The sequence below is a fragment of the Micropterus salmoides genome, unplaced genomic scaffold, assembly GCF_014851395.1.
Source record: "Micropterus salmoides isolate LMB-PRFRI ecotype aquatic unplaced genomic scaffold, ASM1485139v1 Ms_hic_scaffold_7, whole genome shotgun sequence".
NCBI lineage: Eukaryota > Metazoa > Chordata > Actinopteri > Centrarchiformes > Centrarchidae > Micropterus > Micropterus salmoides.
Window position 1 is genome coordinate 18,791,540 of NW_024044459.1, and position 22,432 is coordinate 18,813,971.

Genomic DNA, 22,432 nt, shown 5'->3' on the forward strand with positions numbered 1-22,432 from the left:
ACCTGTACACGTTCACACTTAAGAAGGTCCGCAGGGAAGATAGTATTTTAAGCTGCAGCCTCTCTTCAATAATTAGGGAACGAAAGAAAATAATAAGTTATATTCATTGGACAATATTTATTACTAACTTGCCAATGATGTTGAGCACACATATTATAGCAATTGGCAACAGACAGTTCTTCACATTTCTGCAGTGGTGGACAGTAACTGTAAGTTGCAAATTAGAGGTATTTGTACTTTATTTGAGTATTTTCTTTTTATTCCACTTTCTACTTCTACTCCACTACATCTCAGAGGGAAATATTGTACTTATTACTTCACTACATTATAATAAAAAAAAAAAATCATTAATTGCAATCTGATACAAAATAGTTCAACCTCCATCAACTGCAACAAAAAAAATCCTGCTTTTACATGACTGCATGAGTAATAATAATCTATGATGATATAATATATAATAGTACAACAGTCATAGGGGACATTTTTCATTCTGCTTTGAGTACTTTTACTTTTAATACTTTAAGTACATTTTCCTGATTGTACTTTCATACTTTCACTAAAGGTAACATTTTCAATGCAGTACTTTTACTTATATTAGAGTTTTACTTATATTAGAGTATTTTTTACAGTGAGGTGTTAGTAATCACTTAAGTAAAGGATCTGAACTCTTCATCCACCACTGCATTTCTGTGGAGATATTAGACATGTGGAAAAGTGACAAACACTGACAAAGTGCCAGACAAATAACTTTATTGCCTTTAAACAAGTAGCATTTCATTTTGTGTTATTAGTGTTAACATTTATTTATTCACTCAGAAGCACTTCACGGTCTCTTTTCATTTAATCAATAGTAAAATATTCTGCAAAATATCATGAAATTTAAAGCATTTTCAGGAATGAAAGCCTTTTACAGGTGCACAATACTACAGTCAAGTTGGCATGCACATTAGTCAGTGTTAGTTTTTTAAAGTCAGGGCTAACAAACATGGATCTTTAAAGGGCAACTATTTCGTAGTAACAGTTTATACAGTATGCACCGATTTTGCAATAACATGTAGGGCCAGAGATGAAGATGTGTAAGGCAGCAAGAGTAAACAGGTTACAATTAAAAATGTGGATGGACAACGGAAATAAATAGTGGACTGAACGTAAAATTGTTGCCATGTATGAGTCTGCATGGTGAGTAATCTGGCCTTACTTACACTGTGTCTGACAAAGCGACACTGATGTGATAACAATGCAAAGCAGGCTAAACTATTTTAAGTCTAATTCAGTTTACATGACTATTCAGAGACATTTAAAAAGGATTCCATGTGTTTCCAAGCACACGACAAACATACATACATTTCATAGGACTCCATGAATATCTGGTGTTAGCAATACATTTGCTTCTCTCAAGAAAGCTGGTTAGTCAACATTAACTCTGCCTGTTGTAGTATAGGAATATCACTATGATTTGTATTGTTAGAAGGGAACAAATAAAAGAAAATATGTACAGTTAGTTGTATAAAAACAAAGATTTAGAGAAAAAATAGGTGCCATTTTGTTGATCCAAATCAACAAAAAAAGCATGTAACACATCGCGTTCATAGGCAAGTCTCCAAAGCCCTGCTTGTTTGAAAAAGCAGGCTTCAAAGGATACAATCTGCAGCCATGTTTAAATACTCAAAACTACATCCACCCTTTACCACTGCCTTGAAGTGATCACTGATCTTACACAATGCAACTGGTTGGTTCACTCTTTACTCAATTTCACAGGTGCAAAATAAAGCTTTTGACACATTATTTTAACCATTTTTCCCCCATTAAGGTAAAATTCAGATCAGTGATACAAGTCAAAAGAAAAATAGAGATATATTTTTCTCAGTAGTCAAAGAGGACTGCCTGCCTGTTACCAGTTCATCAGTGACTCGATCAATTATAGTTACTCATAAAGTCATCATTCATGTCACAGTAGTTTTACTTAAAGCTTGTTGGCGGCTGGAGGCACTGAGAAACAATAGACCACAGGCTACCACACAGGCAAAACAGGGCCCGACTCTGAAGAATATGATAACATTTGCATAATGATGCTTTCGGGAAGCCTAGCTAATGGTGCATCCCAACATCCACAATGTACACATGAGTAGAGAGCAGTATGTGGAGTGTACTTGGGCAATTAGTGGCCTGTATTTGACACCATTATGGAGATGCCAAAGTGCTGTCAAGCAGCCAATAGCCACAAGGTAATTTTCCCCACATTTTTGTCAACAAAAACTAAATAATAGTATTTTGGAAAGTTTTCGGCCATTTCCCGATATATGCTTTCCCCTCTGACCCCTTTTCCAATCACAAAGGCTTTCAGGAGGAAAGAAATCCAATGAAAAGATACATTTAAAAAACAACAACTTTTAAATGCATTGTAGAGATCCCAAAAAGTAAACAAGCTTCCAAGCACAGCAAATCAACATCAAATACATTATCAGCCATCTCTCTGGGATTTAAAATAAAGCATCGGGTTCAAAGAAAAACTCTTCACATCAACAAAAATATACTGAGAGGGCTGAGAGTAACATCACGGCCATTTTAATGCAACTAGAAATTTCAGCACATACTAAAAGTGATTAAAACAGACGTCTTGTACATTACGCTTAGTGCCAGTGGAATCTGTATGTCTGATACAATACACGTCTGATCAGTTCTGACTTGCATTACTGTAAAATATTCTTTTTCATTATACATAATATTTAGGAGCAAGGCAGTGTGTGAAAGGTGATACGGTGCAAATTACTGGAAGCACTCCATTTCTGTAGGAAATTTAAACATAGTAATTACCCATCCAGGTTCTTTCTCAATTTGTTCAATACCAATCATCAGCTTGATTATAATGCTCAACACATAATATTAAAAAAAGGACACTGGCCTGTCTGAAATAAAAAAATACTGAAAAAAAACCTCTACTGGTTAAGGAAGACAAAACAACAACACTCAAAGTTACATAAAACACAATAGTGTGTTTGTTCATTAAATTACATCAGTTTTCATGTTCTAGCTTATATCAGTGTATATCCAAAGCAATTCCAGACCATAATGGAAAGCACCACTCCTGTATATATGAGTGTTCTCTTTCATAAGTTCATCTTTCAATAAACATTTCATTGTTCAGACAGTAATTTGTGAAAAATAGATCACGTCTATAAGGATGAGAGCTTGCCTTGCCATCTTTACATACCCTTAAAATCTTATTTTCTCTCTTTTTTTTTTACTTTTTTTTTTTTTTTTTTACAGCCTTTCAGTAGCTCATCAGCTGTCAGGAAAGAAAACAGGCAAGATGAACCAAATGGTCGACCAAAAGAAGACAGGGATATTAATGAGAGGAAGGTTTCAGTCAACTTTTGTAGTGTTCTTCCAAAAATGTCTTTTACTGTTATTGTGTCGTCATTTTGGTTTGAAAGTTTCTTGCTTTCAGTTTCCTTCTGTAGTGTAGTAAAGTTCACATCACAAAAGATAAAAAAAAACAAAATAACATTTGAAATGCAAGCTACTGGACACTGGATATACTCAACTGAAACACAGTATATGCCATTGCTAAATGCCCTTTTACAGGGAGTCACAGAAAAAGGCAGTGTGAGGAAGTAACCAGGCCACCAGGTTGCCAGGGGGTGCAATAAATATGGTGGAAAAGAGGCATGAAGAAATTGTTTTTAAGAGATTCGTTGTCAGAATAGAAATGTTTTGACGTATAAATATACAGATGTTAATGTATTATATATTTGCATAAAAGAGAAAATTAACTATATGTGTGTTTCTGTATGTTTGGAATAAACACCTGAAATAGCATACTTAATCTGCTGTCAATGTGCAACTGTAACAATGTAGTGCTACATCAGACGGGATATTTACCTAGACCATCTGGGTTACGTTTTTTTTTGACAGTAACAGTAATGAATCTTTAAGTTTTGTGTTAACCTCCCTGGCCTGGCTGCTAGTAGTGAGAGAGACAGATGATATCACGGTTTTGTGGATGACAGCAGGCTGGAGAACCAGGATGCTGCAGATGATGACGGCTGTCGTTTCTTATCTTCTTGTTCCTCTCCATCAGGAAGGAGGAACTGAGTGGAAGCAACCGAGGTGGGGGATCCCAGAGAGGGTGCCAGGCCATCACTTTCCCCGGCCTCCACGGGGGAGTCCATATGCCAGGAGCTCTGGGGTTTGTAGCCCCCAGCACTGGTAGCCTGGGGCTCTAGGAAAGGCTCGTGTGAAGCTAGGTCCAAGTCATCACTTTGGGCTCTAGCTTGCATCTGGGGCCGGTAACCCGCTCCTCCACCTCCACCTCCATAGCTGACAGACAGATCAGCCTGAGGTTGGTGGCCCTCAGAGGAGCCCTGTGGATCCAGCTGGAAGACCAAAGAAGACCCAGAGGTCTGAATCCCTGTGTACGTCACATCGGTGCGTGCCGAATCCAAAGAAGATGCAGAGGAAGCAGAGGAGTCTGGGAAAAACGGTCTTATGGGCCGCTCATCTACCACTTGGTTGTAGTAGCGTAAAGACGTTGGCTCATCTGTGTCAACTGGCTCGTCTCCTGTCCCCTGCCGTTCGTCATCCTCATCTTCTTCAGGAATGACGACAAGCATTTCTTTATTAGAATCCCAATCAGGCTTTTCTACAACGTGGACCATACTGTGGGGAGACGGCTTCAAATCCAACGGCCCCTATGAGACAGACAGAGTCATTAAAAACTTTAGTGAGTCAGTTTAGGGGGAGGAAATTGCCTCATTGGCTTCTCTTTTTTTTTTTAAACCCACAAAACTAGTTAGTTCTATTTATGGAATTACCACACAAAGACTTAAGTCGTGAGGATCAGACCGGATTAGGCTGATTCCGTACCTGTGTCCTGGACCAATCACCGGGCAGCTTAGGCTCAGGTATGTCTGGATAGAACGCCTTTTTCACCCTGGTGACAAAGCAAAATGTAACATACATTGTCATCAAAAGCCTATACAAATTAAAGTAATAGCTCCTCCTCGATACAGTTTAGAAAATAAGCTGCTGCTTATTCAGGGTTTTCAGCAATGTGGTAGATATCTTTACAAATGTTGCTTTGTGTACACTATTTATGGAACACACACAAACAGGAGAGAAATACAAGATAGGAGCATAACAGGCTCACCATTTCCTTTTGTTGTAGCAAATGAAGGTCACAAAGGAGAGGAATAAGGTTATGATTCCCAGAGAAGTCAAGATTTCCAGGATCAGCCAATCAGCTGTCAGCACAAGACAGTAGAAATATTAAACTTTAAGTAAGGGGATTGTTGTTTCCTACTTTTGAGTATAAATCACTCTGTAAACTGAACTCAAATGGCTACCTGTGAGCATTTAAAATAATACTGTACAAGAGCATCTTTTGTAGCCTCAAATAATAAGAATAGTAAAAATTGTAGAATAAACACAAATGTTAATTTCCAGTCACAGCTATACAGATATAACTATACATTCACATACTGTATGGCTCCAGCGTTATGGAGGAAGTGCCGCCTGTGTCCTCGCCGGCTGAGGTGTAGGCCTTGACAGTAAATTTATAGGAGTCCTTATAGGAGAAACCTTTTACTGTGTAGGTCCTGCTTTCTAGGTCTGACAGACTGGCTATTCAAAGAACAGGGTGAAAAACAAAAAGGGAGAGAGGCACAGGAAGGAAAGAAAAGAAGGAGAAATAGAGAGAAGCAATGAGGAGGAAAGTGAGCTAAAAAAATCAACATTTCAACAACATATTTTGATGCATATTGTAATAACATTAATTATACATGTTTTGTATTTGGTTCAAGCACTGTATTATAACAGCTGTATTGTTTACACTTCACATTGTAACATTTACCTAGAAGTGTGAGATGGGAGCCATTACTGATGTAAATGTTGTAGCCCAGGAGGAAGCCTCTTCTGTTGGCCAGCGGGATCTCTCCCCAGGTAAGGACAATATCAGTCCTGTCCTGCTGTCTGGTTGACAGCTGGACAGAACTGGAAGGGACTGTGGAAGCCGGAGGGGAGGGAGGAAAGAAAACGGAAGAAAAGGATGGGAGACATAACAGAGAGAAGGAGTACTTAAAGAGTCAGCAATTGAAATGCAGAGTATCATTGTTTCTTCTAAAAGGACCAGCTTTCCATACACGGTGCTATCCTTACCAAGCTCCTGCGTATATCCCTGCCAGCGCTGCAGCAGCTCTGGGGCCTCCGAGGAGCAGCTGTACAGGGAAAAGGTGTACCTCACACCTGGCTGGAATTTTGCTGAAATAAAGAGATTATTATGTATTATACAGTATAATTTCAAATTTGACAGCCCCTTATTGGCAGATACTAGAGACAAGATTTTGGTTGAGTATATGGGTTTGGGAATATAAGTTATTAAAGACTCTTCAAGAATGGTGGGAGGGACAAAGATAGTGACATTTTTACCCTGTGCTGAATGCTGAAATACATACAATATTTGAAATATGCTGAAAACAATGCGCTATTTTTTTTACAAACTTGCTTGATGTCTTTTTAAAGGCAGCATCAAGGCTGGCATACCTGACTCAATGGAGACATTAGTGTTTCCAGCAGCCACCTTGATCCACTCTACAGCGCAGTTCCACGTGCAGGAGGCATCATGCCATTCTACCACATAACCACATGTCGCGTTGGCATCACTCTGCCAGAACAGAGGGAAACCGCTGTCCGTATAATATGCCCTGGACACAGCTAGGGGTTCCACGTCTGGAAAGAAGAAAATATGCATAAAGGAATATAAAAACCGCATGTCCTCATATTCTCCTTTTATAACTAACTGACTGTGTTTCATGACTGTTGGAACCAAATAAACCCATCACCCAGTTGCCCTACATACCTATAAACGTGACTAAACATATCTCTAAACTTGTGCCTTTGAGAATAAATAAAACCAATCACCTTTTGCCTTATTACTTGCTTCTTATTTGCTAAACCCTTCCAAACACACTCTCCCCTCCATTTCCACATACCTGTCAAACGTAGAGGTAAAAGTACACTTGCAGGCTGAGACACCCCATCAGCATTCTTTGCAATGACGGTTGCTATGACCTTGTCACTGCTGAAGGTAGCAAATTGAGTGAGGTTGATTGGAGCAACAGAAGTATCCGGTGAAAAGGTTTCAGTGTGTTGTAGATTTTCTTCAGGGCTCCACAAAGTAACTTCGTACCCTGTGATCTGACCATGACTCTGTCTCCGAGTCAGAGGCTAGAAGAAATCAAGTGAAATGGTGGAGAGAGAAAAAGCGTATTTTAAATCACCATTTATATACAATGTCAGATATTCATGATGCACAACACGTCAAGCTTCTTTATGCCAAAATGGAGAATGAGAGTAAAGGGAGGAAGAAGGAAGAAACGACACAGACACAAAGGATAAATGAGGACTTAAGCAGAAGAACCCAGACAGGCAATGCACTTGCTCATCATCTGATTGTAGTTTACTTGATCATGATGTAAATCTATGCTTGTCACAGTAAAAAATAACAACTGCAATCTAAATCTAAAACAATTTATTTCAAAGATGAAAAAACTAAAATTACCTTCCAAACGACCTGCCCAGTGTTGTTTCTGTTCATCCACATCCACACATCAGGAGAATCTGGAACTGAGAAGACAAAAAAAATACAAATGAAAAAGAAAAATGGCACTACTGCTGCTGTTTCATAATAAAAACTAAGTGACATTTCTACTGCTGAAATAAACAGAGCAAAAAGAAGATGACTACTAAAAATAAAAAAAGGACATATTTAAAGAAATGTTGACTGGCTTTTAATGGACACACTGACTTCACAGAAGGGCTTTACAGTAAAAAAATGTCTACTGTCTTTTGTTACTGACAAGTTATCACAATTTATAAGTAAGAAACATTTAGTTATACTAGCAATTAGTAAGATTTAAGATCAAGTCATTATGAACTGCTCTGAGCATGCTGGTAGCACACTTGACTGATGTCGATTTATATTACGGCTGAAACAATTGGTCCATCTGCAGAAAGTTAATCGACAACAATTGTTGTCAACTATTTATAATCAATTGATTATTTATGCTTTTCTAAACACTAAAAAAATACATAAATCAGTAATAAAAAAGTTAAATTACTTGCAGCCCTAAATCACTGAAAACTCTGCTAAAATAAAGAGATACCACAAATATACCTCTTACCATAAGTGTTGGTTCTGAAGGAAAATGAATCGCTCCAGGTTCCCCACTTCCAGCGGTTCTGCTGAGCACCGCAGCGGACTCGAACACTGTAATCCTCATCAGGATACAGGTCCGATAGAACCACCGACTGCAGACCCACACCAGAGAAGGTATGCTGGACACATGAATTAGACTTCATTACTGTTTGGTATATCAAATGTCACAATAATGGAGATAACATGCAGATACAAGCTTGCATTTGTTGAAACTAATGAGGTATGTCGTAATGGAAATGTAGTGAAAGAATGGAAGTGGTATTGTCTGACTGTAGTACTACATATACAGAACCAGGACTATTAAAGATGGACAGAAAAAAAGGTTCTGTACATTGAAACAGACAGAGCAAAACAAGTGGTCTTCCCCTGACACACACACACACACACACTTTGTTCCTCTATCCCCCTTGGGGACATCTCATTGACATAATACATTCCCTAGCCCCTTACCCTAACCATCACAACTGCATTCTTAACCTTAACGTTAATTAACCTAAAGTTAAAGTCCCCATCGGGATATAAAAACATGCAACACACACAGACAACTCACCATTGTTTTGTACCCCTCAGAGGTAAGCTCTACCTGGCACTCAAGAGCCAGGGAGGAATAGCTCTTGTACGTCCACCGCCACTGCAGAGTGGCATTCCATTCATGGACAACAGAGGTCAGGTTAGCTGGTGCTAACGGATGGACTGGAAGGGTAAAAAAAAAATTAATTAATTAAAATATAGTATAGTATTTAGAATTTTTTTTTATAAATATCAACTTTCAACAATCAACTTTATAAGAATTCTTCTGTATCAATCAATTGATTTTCATAAGGTAAGGGCAAATACACCTACCTCTGTGACTCAGTTCAGCAGAGTCAGTGAGGCTATACTGGCCAAGATGATTCACAGCTACCAATTTCCAGTTACCCTCCCACTGGTCCACACTACACTTGTTCTGCTGCAGCAGGCTGCCACTAGCACAGGTCCTATAACACAAACATAACAGATTAAAAATAAACAGTGGATTTGCTAACAGCGCATAAATAAAAACAACCAAATTAAATTACAATAAAATACGATCACTTTAGATACTCAATCTAAACTACAGTTTAACACATTCATAATGTAACTTCTCTTCTGGTCAGCCTTCAGCCAATTCCTGTAAAAGTTCTGGCAGACAGCCAATCCACTATCAATATTAAATGGATGCAAAGAAGCAGCAAGGGGTTACTTAGTCTAAGTGCTTTACACTTCTTGTGATTTTCTCTTGGTTGATTTTTTTCTGGGCAGAAAACAACAGAAAGGGAATGGGAACAATCATAAATAATTCAAGGATATTCAGTCAAAAACAAAGTGACATTGTATCACATCCTGGTCTGTCCCTAAACTGCTGTGAATCTGGCCAAAAAAAAAGCATCACTGCCACCCCTATCCACTGAGATTTCCAACACACTGTGTTATGCTTTTGGATGCAAGTCAGATACAGATACCAATGTTTGATTATGTAGGATTTTTTTTCACCGTGTCAATAACTGATAAAATCTTATGGTAATTTCCACTTAACTTGTTGGGTTTGGTTGGCATTTGCCCATTTGTTGGTTCGTTGGTGTTGACTGCATAACCATACCGAGACCACCTGATAAGATTAGTCTGGTTCCAACTAACTATGGTACAGTTGCTTTGTGATATGAAAGCAAAGCCCACCAACCAAACGATTTTGTGATAGCACGTATATGATTTAAGCATGAATACTAAAAGCTGCCCTACTATAAAATATTTTTCCTGATTGTGATTTATTAATAAATTGATCTTAGAAGTGTCACAAGTGTGTTGAGCTTGTGTCCTACTCTCGAATCTGTAGTCTTCTTTTTGTGAATGAGTCAGTGTGTGTAGTTCTGCTACCAAACCCGCGGCATACAGTTTCGACAAAGTATCAGGTTACAGGTTGGGTTGCTTGCCGTTTTATTCCGTACACATGTAAGCGCAGCTGAGGTTTGGCTAATTTTAAAAGTAACTTATTGTTTTTTGCGAGTGCAGCTCTGGTACCTGTTATTCAGCGAGTAGCGTGTTCTTCGTTTGCCATACAAATGTGTGTCTCGTCCTTGGTTCCACTGGCACACAGCTGAGATTAAGTCACGAGTCTCACACACAAAATCACTGGGCAGTGGAGGATCTGGGGAAGGGGACAAGTAGAAACTTAGTTACTTGCTTAATTGTATTTAAATGAATAAACATAGATATAAATAATTACCTAGATTTATCTAAAAGAGAGAAAGACACTTCACATAGTCATCTTTACCACCAACAGACAAGTTGGAAGAATAATCTCTTCAGATAAACTCTTATATAAAACCATTTCACAGGCTGTATAACTGCATTTACACTGACATCTATCATTTCTTGAATTCTCTCTCTCTCTCTCTGCCACTCCAACCAATCTGAGGCATGACAACGAATCACACAGTTCTTAGCCATTCTTCTTACATCCAACAAACACCACTGTTCCAGTCACGCCTGTCTTCAGGTTGTTCTGACAGAAGACGTTGGTTCCCGTACTGTTGGTTGGTCCCTGATTAACTGCTGTAGTGGCGTAACTTCGCCTACTCAGTCGTGTTGTGTTCATTGCTATGGTGCCATAGGTGATGGTTCCAAAGAACTTCCCCTCTTCTACAATGCAACAGAAGGTGGTGTTGGCCCCCACAGGTGCAACTCTGTCCTGGGGGTACATTTGGAATTTCTCATTGCTGGGGAGATCGTTTCCTGAAAAGGAGTGAGGGAGAATGAAAAGAGCAGTGTTTAAAATTTTCAAATGAAGGAAGGAAGGAAGGAAGAGATATAAATAGAGATCTATATTCAGGCACAAAGGAAAGTCATTTGTTTGGCTTAAGAGTGAGATTCTAGAGAGAAAAAGAATTTGAATAAGAAATGGCCTTCACTGCCACTGAACTAAGCAGTACGTTAATCCCAAATTGACAAGTCAGTCAAAGCAGTATTTATGTGTGTAATTACTGCCCGTCTGACCTTGAAGAATCTCAGTGTTGCTCCATTCACTTGTCGCCTGTCCATCTCTTGAGCGGATTCTGATCGACAGCGAGGTACACTCCAGAGGTTCAACTGAGGTCCAGTTCCACTGGTGCTGACCACTCACCTGATTCACTGCCACAGACACTGTCTCCTACAGGTAATACACAAAACACAGTGAGGGAATGAACCAGCACAACATGAAGCTGGTAGATGACTGTTGGTGATGACAGTCATAGTTCAAGCAGGAAAACAAACCAACTCTTCTGAATTATTATATAATGTGCTGCAGAGGCAAATTAACTAAATATGGCTTTGAAAGCTGCTTTTAGAGTCTGAGAAAATGGCCAATAATTAGCTCATTGCACATATATATCTGTATCAGCCAATAAATGACAAGAATTTAGAGTGCAGAAATCTGACAGAGATGCCAAAGATATGTTTTGAAGCAGCATCACCCTTCTATAGTTTGCCCACCAGCGAGTTTATGTTTAAAAAACAAAAAACAAATATTGGCTGGTATATAATTATCAGATTTTTTAAGCTCTCAAATATCAGACTCAAAAAACGGCCGGGCTACACTGTAGGCTCCTTTCACGTGAGAATGTACCAAACTGTAATATAAATTTGTTAATAACAAATTAACAAAAAAAATAAATGTTCTTACGTAAAAGACAGTTTCATTGAGTTCAGTTCTTAGAATTATGAGGTCAAAGGTTGTGGCCGCTCCTCCCAGCCAGGATATGGATAGTTGCTGTGTAAGCATGTTGGCTGACAGGCTCACCTGCTGGGGTACAGAAGGCACTGGAGAAAAAAGCGGTTGGGACGTGATTAATAAACAGACTCAACACAAGTTTAAATCAGCAAAGATCAGCTTTTCAATCAGCTATTGTCACAATTACAAATGCATTGGCATTCTCATGTTTCTTTTTTTGTTTGCATTGGAACAACACAAAAAAAGCCAAATCTGACACATTGCACAAAGAACTCCAAAAATGGACTAGACCAAAAGTTTGGCACCTTTCCACCATCTTCAGAATTAATTGTTTCAAGCATGTGATGCTCCTTTAATTTATAAATAAACTCACCTGTAGCAATTCACATGTGCTGGAAATATTGAAATCACACTTATAACCAGTTAAAATGGAGAAAGGTTAACTGAACCTCTGAGTTGTGTGTCTGTGTATACCACACTATGCATGGACAAAAGAAAGAAGAGAAAAGAGTTGTCTGAGAATTCAAGAACCAAAAGTTTGGAAAAGCATGGACAATCTTAAGGCTACAAGTTCATCTCCAGACATCTTAATGTTTCTGTGTCACTGTGCGCAAAAAAATTGATGAAAGATTGCAACAAAGGGTTGTTCGTGGATAAAGAAAGTCATCTTACAGCAGGACAAGGACCCAAGCATACTTCAAAAAGCACCCCAAAGCACTGGAGAGTTCATAAGTGGCCAGCAGTAAGACCAGATCTAAATCCCAGAGCACCTGTGGAGAGATCTCACCAAGTAGTTGGGAGAAGGAACCCATCAAATCTCAAAGACCTGGAGCAGTTGGCAAAAGAAGAGTGGTCCAAAATTCCAGCACAGGGGTGTAAGAAACTCAGTGATGGTTACACGAGGCGACTGATTTCAGTTATTTAAAAGGGTGTGCTACTAAACATTAAGTTGAGGGTGCCAATCATTTTGTCCATTTTTGGAGTTCTGTGTGGAATGTTTCAGATGTGTGTTTTTTTTCTCTGCTTTTTTTGTGTTGTTCCAATGCAAACAAAATAAATAAGCATGAGAATACCAAAGCATTTGTAATGGCAACAAAATTCTGGGAGAAGTAGTGCATTATGTGACAAACATGCAGTGGTGCCCATATTTTTGGCCATGACTCAGAATGTCACAGGTATAATGTAGTTACCATCTTACCATCTTTAGCAAGAATGTGTATAGATGAGAGGCCCAGGAGAACACAGATGAGCAAGACAGGGCTCCAGTTGGGCTTTGAGCTGGGACTGACCAAGCAAGGCATGGTGATCAGCTGAATGAGTTACTGTCTACTAATGCTAAGGTGGTGGACCCTTCACTACAGTAACACCATGCTAGACATCCTGAGAGGCAAGACACAGAGAGAGGCTGTCCTGTGGGGAAAGACAGCAGAAGAAAAAACAATGGTAAATGTAGAGATCTGCTAAAACACAAACATTATTTAAAAAAAGAAAAGGTAACACCTAAGCTACGAGGAAATTCAACCAAATTCAAGCGGAGAAAGCAAAGATTTGTCAGCTAACTGGAAAACCTATTTTGTTTAAATTAAAAACTCCCTGAATGTCAACACACAGTGCTATTTATACTATCAAGGTGGTGTCAGGCTGAGAGCAGTTAAACTAAAGTGGTGGTCATACCAACATGATGCCCTTATTCATGGAATATTCTGGCATGCACAGAAATGTCCTAAAATGTTTCTGGAGATTTGGTTAGTTTGCTCTTGTCAGTTCTGGGGGAGGAGCTACAATCTGTCGCACAGTTTTGAATATCTGCAATGATTCCCTGCCAACTGTGTAGGTTGTATGAATGTAACCAGATGTACCACTGCCTGGAAAAGAGCCACATTTTACATTAACACAAGAAAACACATCTCTCAGGTGGCTGCTTTCAGGCAAGATGTGGAAACACACGAGTCAGAGAATGCTGTTATATATAAAGCTTGCATGTGTTGCTTATCCAATTCACCTCTCCTCTTCTCAAATGTTGAAGGCTAGTATTGTGAATAGCCAGATGGTGATCAAGTAGACAGAGACAGTAAAGCTGGGGACAAAGAACACTGACAGCTGGAGGTCTCAACACTTGGAACTTATTAGGTACTGTACAAATGAACATGCCTTAGTGTTACACGTTCAAGCACATTTAACTTCTACTTTCAGCATCATTTCAGTTTCAGTATTATTTAAATCAGATATATACATCCAAATGCGTAAAGTTACACTGTGCTGTGAAACATTACTTCAGAAATGAATAGCACACTTCCCAAACTATCAACTACCAGCCACCTTCCAAGTACACAGGAGCTTTCATTTGTACTGCATGCATGACAGACCCTCAGACTCAAACCTTTGCTCAAACACACCAATTTCAGGGCAGCTGGGAGCAAATAAGATACAAGTGAATTTGAAGGTAGCAATGTTTCCATTTTTAGTATCTACACACCTCCTTCCACAGGCACCTTTAGCCAGAAAGCTGCGCTGTCACAACTTGCTCGCTGGCTGTCCGCTACAACTGCATACTTGGTGACTACAGCGATGTTATGGAATAAACAAGTGATAAGTGACAGTACTGTTCACTGAAACATTTACAGCAAGTTAACAAGATTAAGAACAGAGATGAAACAAATGTATCAGCAGCTATTTTGATAATTACATTTTGTAGCAAAAATGCCAAACGCTGTCTTCAGCATCGTAATTGTGAGGATTTCCTGCTTTTCTTTATCTTGTGTGATAATAAACCTTTTATCTTTTTTGGACTGTTGGTCTGACCATTTTCTGAAGTTTTAAAGACCAAATGATTACTTGATGAAACCAGAAAATAATCAGCAGATTAATCTATAATGAAAATTATCGTTAGTTGAAGCCCTTATTACTTCAGTAGTCAAATACTTGCAATGCAATACTTGCATACAGATGGATTTAACAAAATCATATTAGTAATAGTGCAAAAATAAATGTAACAATGGGCATACAAATGGTTTCAGCTGGACATACTGAAAAAAACAGGTTACTGCAAAAACATCTACATAGGGAATACAAGGTCAAAGCTTAGCCTGTGCATTACGTGATTCTCTAAAACCAGAACAACAAAAGCATCATGCCTGATTAAAACACAAAAGGAGATGTTGCAATAACTTTAATATGAGTCTCGGCCTTAATGAGCCTGCACGTGCACGTTTGTGTAGTTAATTCTCTGTTATTTGTGTGTTTAACTGTCATAGATACTTGGTGCAGTCTGTCTGGTTTCCCTTGAGACAGGCTGGGGCAGGCCTCAGACAGATTGGTAGCTTGATTAAACAATGCTCTTGGCCAAGCACGTTACTGCAACAACATGTAAAAAAATCAACACAGGCATACACAAACACACATGCAAAATCCATTACAGGTAACTTTATAAGAGAGTCAAATACTAACCTGCCTAAAAATGACAATGCAATAATAAAACACAACATTGCTCCCAATTTCTGGAAATGTTTTTTAAAGACCATGGTGGATGATTTACAGTTGTTTTCCTTTCAGAGTGAAAGGGGCAAAACAAGCTGCTACATGTGCCAAAGACTTGCAGCCCATGATGGCACTTCACATGAAGCTACACAAACAAACACACACCGATTCCAAAGAGAAAGCTTACATTACGGGGAAGGAGGACAGGAGCAGCTTTTCAGCTTGTTTATCCAACTGCCTGCTTGAGGTTTCATTCCAAGTCGCACTTAGTTTAGTTTCATTTTCATCTAGACCCAGTCAATCATTGATAAAAACAAGAGTGTTCTGTAAATAATAAAGCTCCTGTGTAGGTCAGATTAAAAAAATATTCCAGGGGACGTTTCAAAAACCTTTTAATACATTAAAAAGACCAGTGAAGTGTGAACATTTTAACAAAACACATCTTGTCCAAATAAGAAATATTAGTGAACTGAGATCTGTAGAGATGCTTGTACACGCATACATTTCATCTCACATCAACTTCTGTGATACACTTATCATGTCTTAGCATATCTGCCTTTTGATCTTCTGCAGGTAACCCAGACCGTTGCCACAAGGTCCCCCACCCCTATACAAAGATCTCTTCACTGGCTCCCTTTTGCATATAGGATCCAGTTCAAGATTGTCATTTTTACTTGCAGAGCACTGCACGGTCCTGCATATGTGACTGAACTACTACCCTCTTACTCATCAGCTCGCTCTCTTAGGTCTAACAAGCAAAACCTGTTGTCTCTCCCACGCACACACGCTTTAGGCCCTGTGGTGATGAAGCTTTAGAGGCAACAGCACCCAAACTCTGGACTGCTCTGCCCGGCACCCTTAACGGTCTGCTAATTCTGTGGATTACTTCCAAAGGCAGGAAAAACACCCCTGTTTAGACCAGTGTTTGGCTAACTTTTATTTACCAGGTCTATATTTTATGCATTTATTTTTATTACGTACTATCTATTTATTGTGCATTTCTTTACTGTTTACCGGGCTGTGGTTCAGGAAATAGAGCGGGTTGCCCGTTAAGGTTGGCGGTTCAATCCCCGGCTCCTCCAGGCTGCATGTCGAAGTGTCCTTGGGCAAGATACTGAACCCCGAATTGCCCCTGGCGATTGTTCCACCAGTGCATGAATGTGATCATTTCTGTTTGAGCACTTAGGCTCTGTGTGTGAATGGTGAATGCAGATGTAGTGTAAAAGCGCTTTGAGTGGTCGAAAAGACTAGAAAGGTGCAAGAGTAAGAGAGGAATTTCAAATCTTGGATGTGCTTTTCCTGCTGGCTTCTTAAGTGGTTTCACATCTTGTTTTAAGTGAGCTCCTATTCAGACATGAAGCCTACATATAAACTCCAGTTGTTTGTTTTGTACAAGCACAACAACAGATATTATTGTGAATTTTTATGGCAGTAGAACAACTGGCGGGCTGCTGCTAAATTAATACAATGTAAATACTGCAGAGTCTCTACACAGCAGTAATTTCTGAAGCCAAAAAAAGATCACTACAATCCTTATATGTAATGTTATTTCATCAGTTTGAACACTTCTTAACACAAGTGATTTTAAAAGGCTTCTAGTGTGTCCCTAGTTTAAAAAGCATCACCTCCAGATGAAATGTGGAGGCATGGCTCAACATAAATACAGCTGTTCGGAGTCAACGTTTCACACGTATGTGCATGCACCCAAATGGTTTCTGAGCCAGTAACATAAAAAGAGCAGTTATTTGATTTAGAGGTCCTGAATCCTAAAGAAGAATTTTTTTTCCAACTTCAATATATCCTACAACCACCTGAGACTTGATATAAAAAGAACAGAAAAACAAACAAACATAGTGCACTGATGGGAAGTCGGGAAAAAACAGTAGATTCTGGGAAATCTAGCCAAGAAACTGATAGCCGCAAATGTACACCAACACACAAATCAATACTTCTCTGCTGGGCACTGGTCATTGTCCTTGCAGCAGTAATGAATATGACCACAATCTACATGGGTAGTGTTGCTGCTTATAAAACCAAGCCTAAACCTCATCTGTATGCCTGCTGTAGTCCTATTTTAGGAAAGAACAGACTCACCTAAAAAGAACAACATCATGATTTGGATTTTGCCTCCTCTCTCCACATGGACTTTGCCACCATTCTGTTTGACTATTCAGCCATGTCAGGCAGCCCTTTGCCACTGAAATTGTTCAGGTATACTCCCATGAAAAATACACTGTGCAGGACTTTACTACCCTCTGATGCAAATCATTTTTCAGATTCCAAATTCACTCAAAAGGCCTTGCTTGTCCCTAGTTTACTATTTCTGTGAAATCTGAATATATCCACAGTTACTGGCACATGCAAAATGATGTGTGTTTTCTTTCAGTGAGTGTGTATGTGTGTTGGCTGGGTTACTTTACTTCACATAATGACCATTTTATGTTTCAGCTAACATCGCCCTGGTTTGCTATCACATCATTTATAGATTCATTTTTGTTAAATCAAATTATTTTGGGTAAAATGTCATAAAGAATAATAACAAATGGCCACTACAGGTTTCCATTTTATTTGTTTTGTCTTGTCTCAAAGGTTTGATATTTATATATGATAAATGATGTTTCAATGGTGACAAAAAAAAGTCACTGATTAATATTTAGTCAATCTACTGATTGACCTATCAACTGCTTCAGCACTAGTTTCAGTCTAAAAGACATCCTGAATGACATCCCTGCTTCAACCAAAACCAGGATAAAAATAAAAATGAACAAGAGCCAAAGCCAAAATTACTACACACTACACTGCTTGGAGAAAAAACAAAACAAAAAAAACTTACTCATGGAAAACACTACAACAAGCTTAAAGTTTCATCACACAACAGACATCAGATTGTGTTTAGTCAATATGTATTTTGCCCCAGGCAGTAGTAGATATGACCTAAGAGTTTTTTTTATCTTTATACATTTGCATACACAGCCACCACCCTTAAAAACACCTTACGATCACAACTACATTAAAAAAGAAAAGAAAAGAAAAGAAAGATCATAACATCTGATAGCATTGTCTTTACTAAAAGTATGTAGGATGGAAGCTGAAGCCAAACCCAGGCAAGACTTGTTCTCGGCCTACACTCAGCAACACTGTCATTACGCTGTCATACGACAACCACCAGAACCAAAGAAATAAGCACAGAGGGCCTCTAGTATACTATAAGTGTGGTGGCATTTTGAAACACGAGCTTAGTTTGCTGCTAATTATGCCTGACCTTTGAATGGGACAAGAGGAAGACCGGATGCTACTGAGATAATAAGTGAAAACCAGAGAGAGTTAACAGATGATTGTGTCAGTGTGAAATGTCGGTGCTCTGACCTCAGTGGAGAAGGGACATTCAGTTCTCTGTGCGTGTGTAGCTTTTGGAACTCAACCAAACGCCGTTTCCTTCCTTCCCTTTTCCCTGTAATCCTTTATGAATGTAAATGTAAATCTAAAGCAACAGGAAATGGGGGGAAAAAGTCACTTTAAAAATACACAATTTGCTTTTAGATGTTTGCTTCTAAATGACTGGCTTTAGACAATTAAAAACATACACTGAGCACCAAAAGCATGCCAGCCCAACCACCTCACCCAAAAGACAAACTAGTCTGATCTTTTTTAGCATAAACACAGCCAAGTGACTGGTGTTAAAAAAAAAACACAAACAGGGCCGCTATTGTCCTGCCAGGTACAAGAAGACGCCTTACATTCATCCAGTTATGGTGAGTAATGTTCAGTGTTTCTAGTCTTGAATCATGCTAGAAAGACTGAATGTAGCATGAAAACTAACCAACTGTTTTACAATGCACCCTCATATAGGACTACAACATGTTTATTCCATCATGACATTAGGAACACGATACAGCACAAAAAACTCCTGTTCCTTATTGCTGAAAAACTGAAGGGGAAGACTGCACCAGGGGAGGGAGAAGTGGTAAAAGTATCTAGGGTAATACCCATACTGTAGATGACCAAGCAAATACATGTAAATGTTTACAATGTACTAACAGGCAGCATTTGTCTCCCCTTTGCAGGTGCAGACAATATCACTGTAACATACTGATGGGATGATAGCTGATCCACTTTAACCATCTCCTTTAGAAGCACCTTTATTCTTTTTTTTTTTTTTTTTTTAAGTGTTATAGGGCTGAAATCATCTCATAATAATAATAATTACAATGAGCTGTCACCTGTAAAAGTAGCAATCTGCTGAGTAGGCTTCTTCATCTTATTACATGATCTAAATCTTATGTATATATCATGAGATAATATACCCACCCAGTTTTCTGTTTGCAGAGACACAACAACTCTTCTTTTGTGCTTGCAGACCATATTTGAGCATCACAATATATTTGTTTGCAATATAGCCTAGTTTTTTTCTAACCTTTATTTTTTCAGGGTAGCTTCACTAGTTTAAAACTGATGGTCCTTATCTTTTTGAGAACAAGTTGTGGGATCCATAGTGTAGCACATTGGCTGGGTAATCTGTTAATCTGATTTATCAATCTGTGAGCAAAACAACCATGACGACGAAAATACATTATCATAGTGTACATCACACCTCTGGGGCCCCAACTACACAATATTATTATTATTATTATTATTATTATTTGGCTGCTCACTCAACACCTAGTAAAGATCCATGTGTAATAGAAATTGTTTGACTCTGATTCTTCTCCTCCAGGAAAAGTGGCTAATACATAGGTATCCCAAACTGCATCATCTCGTGACGGTTTGCATCATTAGCATTAGTTAGCAGCTGGACAACATGATGGGTAACATAAATTACCGTTAAAAGTCTCACAAACAACGGACAGACGGTGGTTTCCTTACAACGTTAAATGTAACGTTAGTTATCATTTTTAACAACATTTTATCAAGGGCACTAGTGTACTTAAATTGGACAAACTGAGTTATAAAGGTCATTTTGAATTCACTTAGCGAGCCAGCACCCCACCACACACACGCAGAAAGGCCACTCATGTTTGGAAAAACACTGCTGCTAGCTATAACTGTTAGCTGCAATCTACGAACTAACATTAAATGTTATTATGAGTTCACAAATAACACCAAAATTACCTTCGATTTAGGAAGATATCCTTTTCAGTTGTGTTTCGGTTATATGTACAATAATCCGGCTTCTTAAATAACCTGTCCCAGACAGTAATGGTTCCACCATTCCCAATGTATCCTAAGGTTGGGATTACTGGAATAGAGCGAGCCAATGCGTTTGATTGACGCTTGCACTGACCAATGGGCTTCGACTAAACCGAGAGAGAGGGCGTTGTCGTGATGCGTTTAAGACTCAAAGGAAAGACGAGAAGATAGACCATCGACGACGACATCCGCCCAGTCCAGACCACCGCGAGGACTCTGTTGAAAAAAAAATAGAGGACTCTGTTGGAGCCGATTTTACTGGATTGTCAAGTGGAGTATGGAGTGATGCTCATTAAAAAAATTAACGAATGATTTTAACATTCATGACAACATGATGTAAATGTTTCTGTGTATTGATTTGTATCTGTACTGTACAGCTTCTCAACCAAATAATTACGGAATTGATCATTAAGACTGATGATGTGGTTGAAATCATTAATGCAATAGAATTAAGCATATTTCCAGCCTGATGAGTCTCATTTAATATGATCAAACTGAGGTTAAAAGCAACAATGTGTTCCAATCTAATTTTATCACATGAAACCAAACTCTGTAAATTGCTTTTGTTGTATAATGGCCGTTTGTTCAGATTTATTAATTTAGACAACAGACAAGATCATATAGGCTTTTATGATCTCATGGGTGGAAATTCACACATCACATCAGCACAAGAAAAGGCAGAGGCAGCACATATACACAATACATGAATTGTGCATTGTGTAGAAAATTTTGCAAATATATGTGCAGAAATTCTGATTCCAGGTCCAGTAGTGCATGTAGTACATAGATACTATAAATAATGATGATGTAGAATAATAATACCATATCATCAAGATATTATTTACTCAAAGTTTAACAATGATATAAACTATGCTTGCCCCAAAGATTAAGACTACAGTTTTGTTCTTTTTTTTCTTTCATATAAAATACTATGTGTCTCAATCAAATCATTCTAACTAATGCATATACTGTTTAAATGAAAAAGGGTTGTTCATTTAAAATCTATTGTACACTTTCTTGTCATCCAAAAATACATAGATGTGTCCTCTACTTTCCTTTTTGGCATTGTCACACACAGGGGTGGAAGAAGTATTCAGATGTTATACTTAGCCTATGTAAAAGTAGCAATACCACACTGAAAATACTCCACTTAAAGTAAAAGCCTTGCATTCAAAACTTTACATAAATAAATGTATTTAAGTATTACCAGCAAAAGACTCATTATGCAAAAAATGGTCACTGTCTGTGTTTTATTATTTAGTAGACCTATGTTTTGTATGTTGTGTTTTTTTAACGTGTATGTTGCATTTTACAGCTGTAGTTATTTAAGTTTGGGCTCATTTTCACTATACTTTATATACTGTTTAATCAGCACAATACAGCAGTGCATCATATTCTGTAAGATCATGTTTGTAGTGTTGCTGTCCTGTGAGAACCCCATGTATTTGTAAAGTCTTTTCATAAGCTCAGCACAGCGCTGTTGTCAGCTTTATGACAATGCACTTTCCAACTGAGCCAATGTGTGTTTTTTTATTTAGCTTAAGAAGTCAGATAATTTTTTCAACCCACAAATGACCACTTAATCCTTCAGTTTATCAAAAAAAAAACTAATTCTAAATCACTAGATTTGGATTTCATTCAATAGGAAGGGGATGCAAAATTGTTATCTGAAAAGTAACTAAAGCTGTCAGGCAAATGTAGTGGAGTAGAAAGTGGGTCACTTTGGTTAAGAGTGAGATATCTCAACAGCTGTTTGATGGATTGTCAGGAAGTTTTGCAGAAACATTTATGTTCCCAGAGGATAAATCCTGCTGACTTTTTCTATA

The 22,432-nt window shown here is 38.4% G+C and overlaps 1 protein-coding gene across 3 annotated transcripts; it reads right to left on the reverse strand.

Moving 5' to 3' along the window:
• Positions 1 to 733: 733 nt before the first annotated feature.
• Positions 734 to 20,684, reverse strand: lifra (LIF receptor subunit alpha a). 3 transcript variants are annotated; one of them, XM_038702504.1, is made up of 19 exons: positions 20,529 to 20,681; positions 18,786 to 18,900; positions 13,141 to 13,352; positions 11,895 to 12,031; positions 11,228 to 11,381; positions 10,691 to 10,966; positions 10,253 to 10,379; positions 9,059 to 9,192; positions 8,766 to 8,908; positions 8,181 to 8,334; positions 7,559 to 7,623; positions 6,990 to 7,224; positions 6,541 to 6,726; positions 6,157 to 6,258; positions 5,852 to 6,001; positions 5,482 to 5,622; positions 5,150 to 5,243; positions 4,867 to 4,933; positions 734 to 4,691 (listed from the first exon to the last, which is right to left on the reverse strand). In XM_038702504.1, the coding sequence occupies exons 3-19, from the start codon at positions 13,241 to 13,243 to the stop codon at positions 3,990 to 3,992; spliced, it is 2,970 nt and encodes a 989-aa protein (XP_038558432.1). In that variant the 5' UTR covers positions 13,244 to 13,352; positions 18,786 to 18,900; positions 20,529 to 20,681; the 3' UTR covers positions 734 to 3,989. The 3 variants fall into 3 exon arrangements, with proteins under 3 accessions (XP_038558432.1, XP_038558431.1, XP_038558433.1); XM_038702503.1 differs by lacking the exon at positions 18,786 to 18,900 and having other exon boundaries at positions 20,529 to 20,684; XM_038702505.1 differs by lacking the exons at positions 18,786 to 18,900; positions 20,529 to 20,681 and adding an exon at positions 14,419 to 14,508.
• Positions 20,685 to 22,432: the final 1,748 nt, after the last annotated feature.

Excerpts from the sequence above, each read along its gene's own strand:
- lifra (XM_038702503.1), bottom strand. The coding sequence starts at position 13,243 with ATGCCTTGCTTGGTCAGTCCCAGCTCAAAGCCCAACTGGAGCCCTGTC. Across the intron at positions 6,727-6,989 it reads TTTACCTCTACGTTTGACAG|ACGTGGAACCCCTAGCTGTG; the intron begins GTATGTGGAAAT and ends TCTTCTTTCCAG. Across the intron at positions 6,002-6,156 it reads GGGATATACGCAGGAGCTTG|TCCCTTCCAGTTCTGTCCAG; the intron begins GTAAGGATAGCA and ends CGGCTTCCACAG.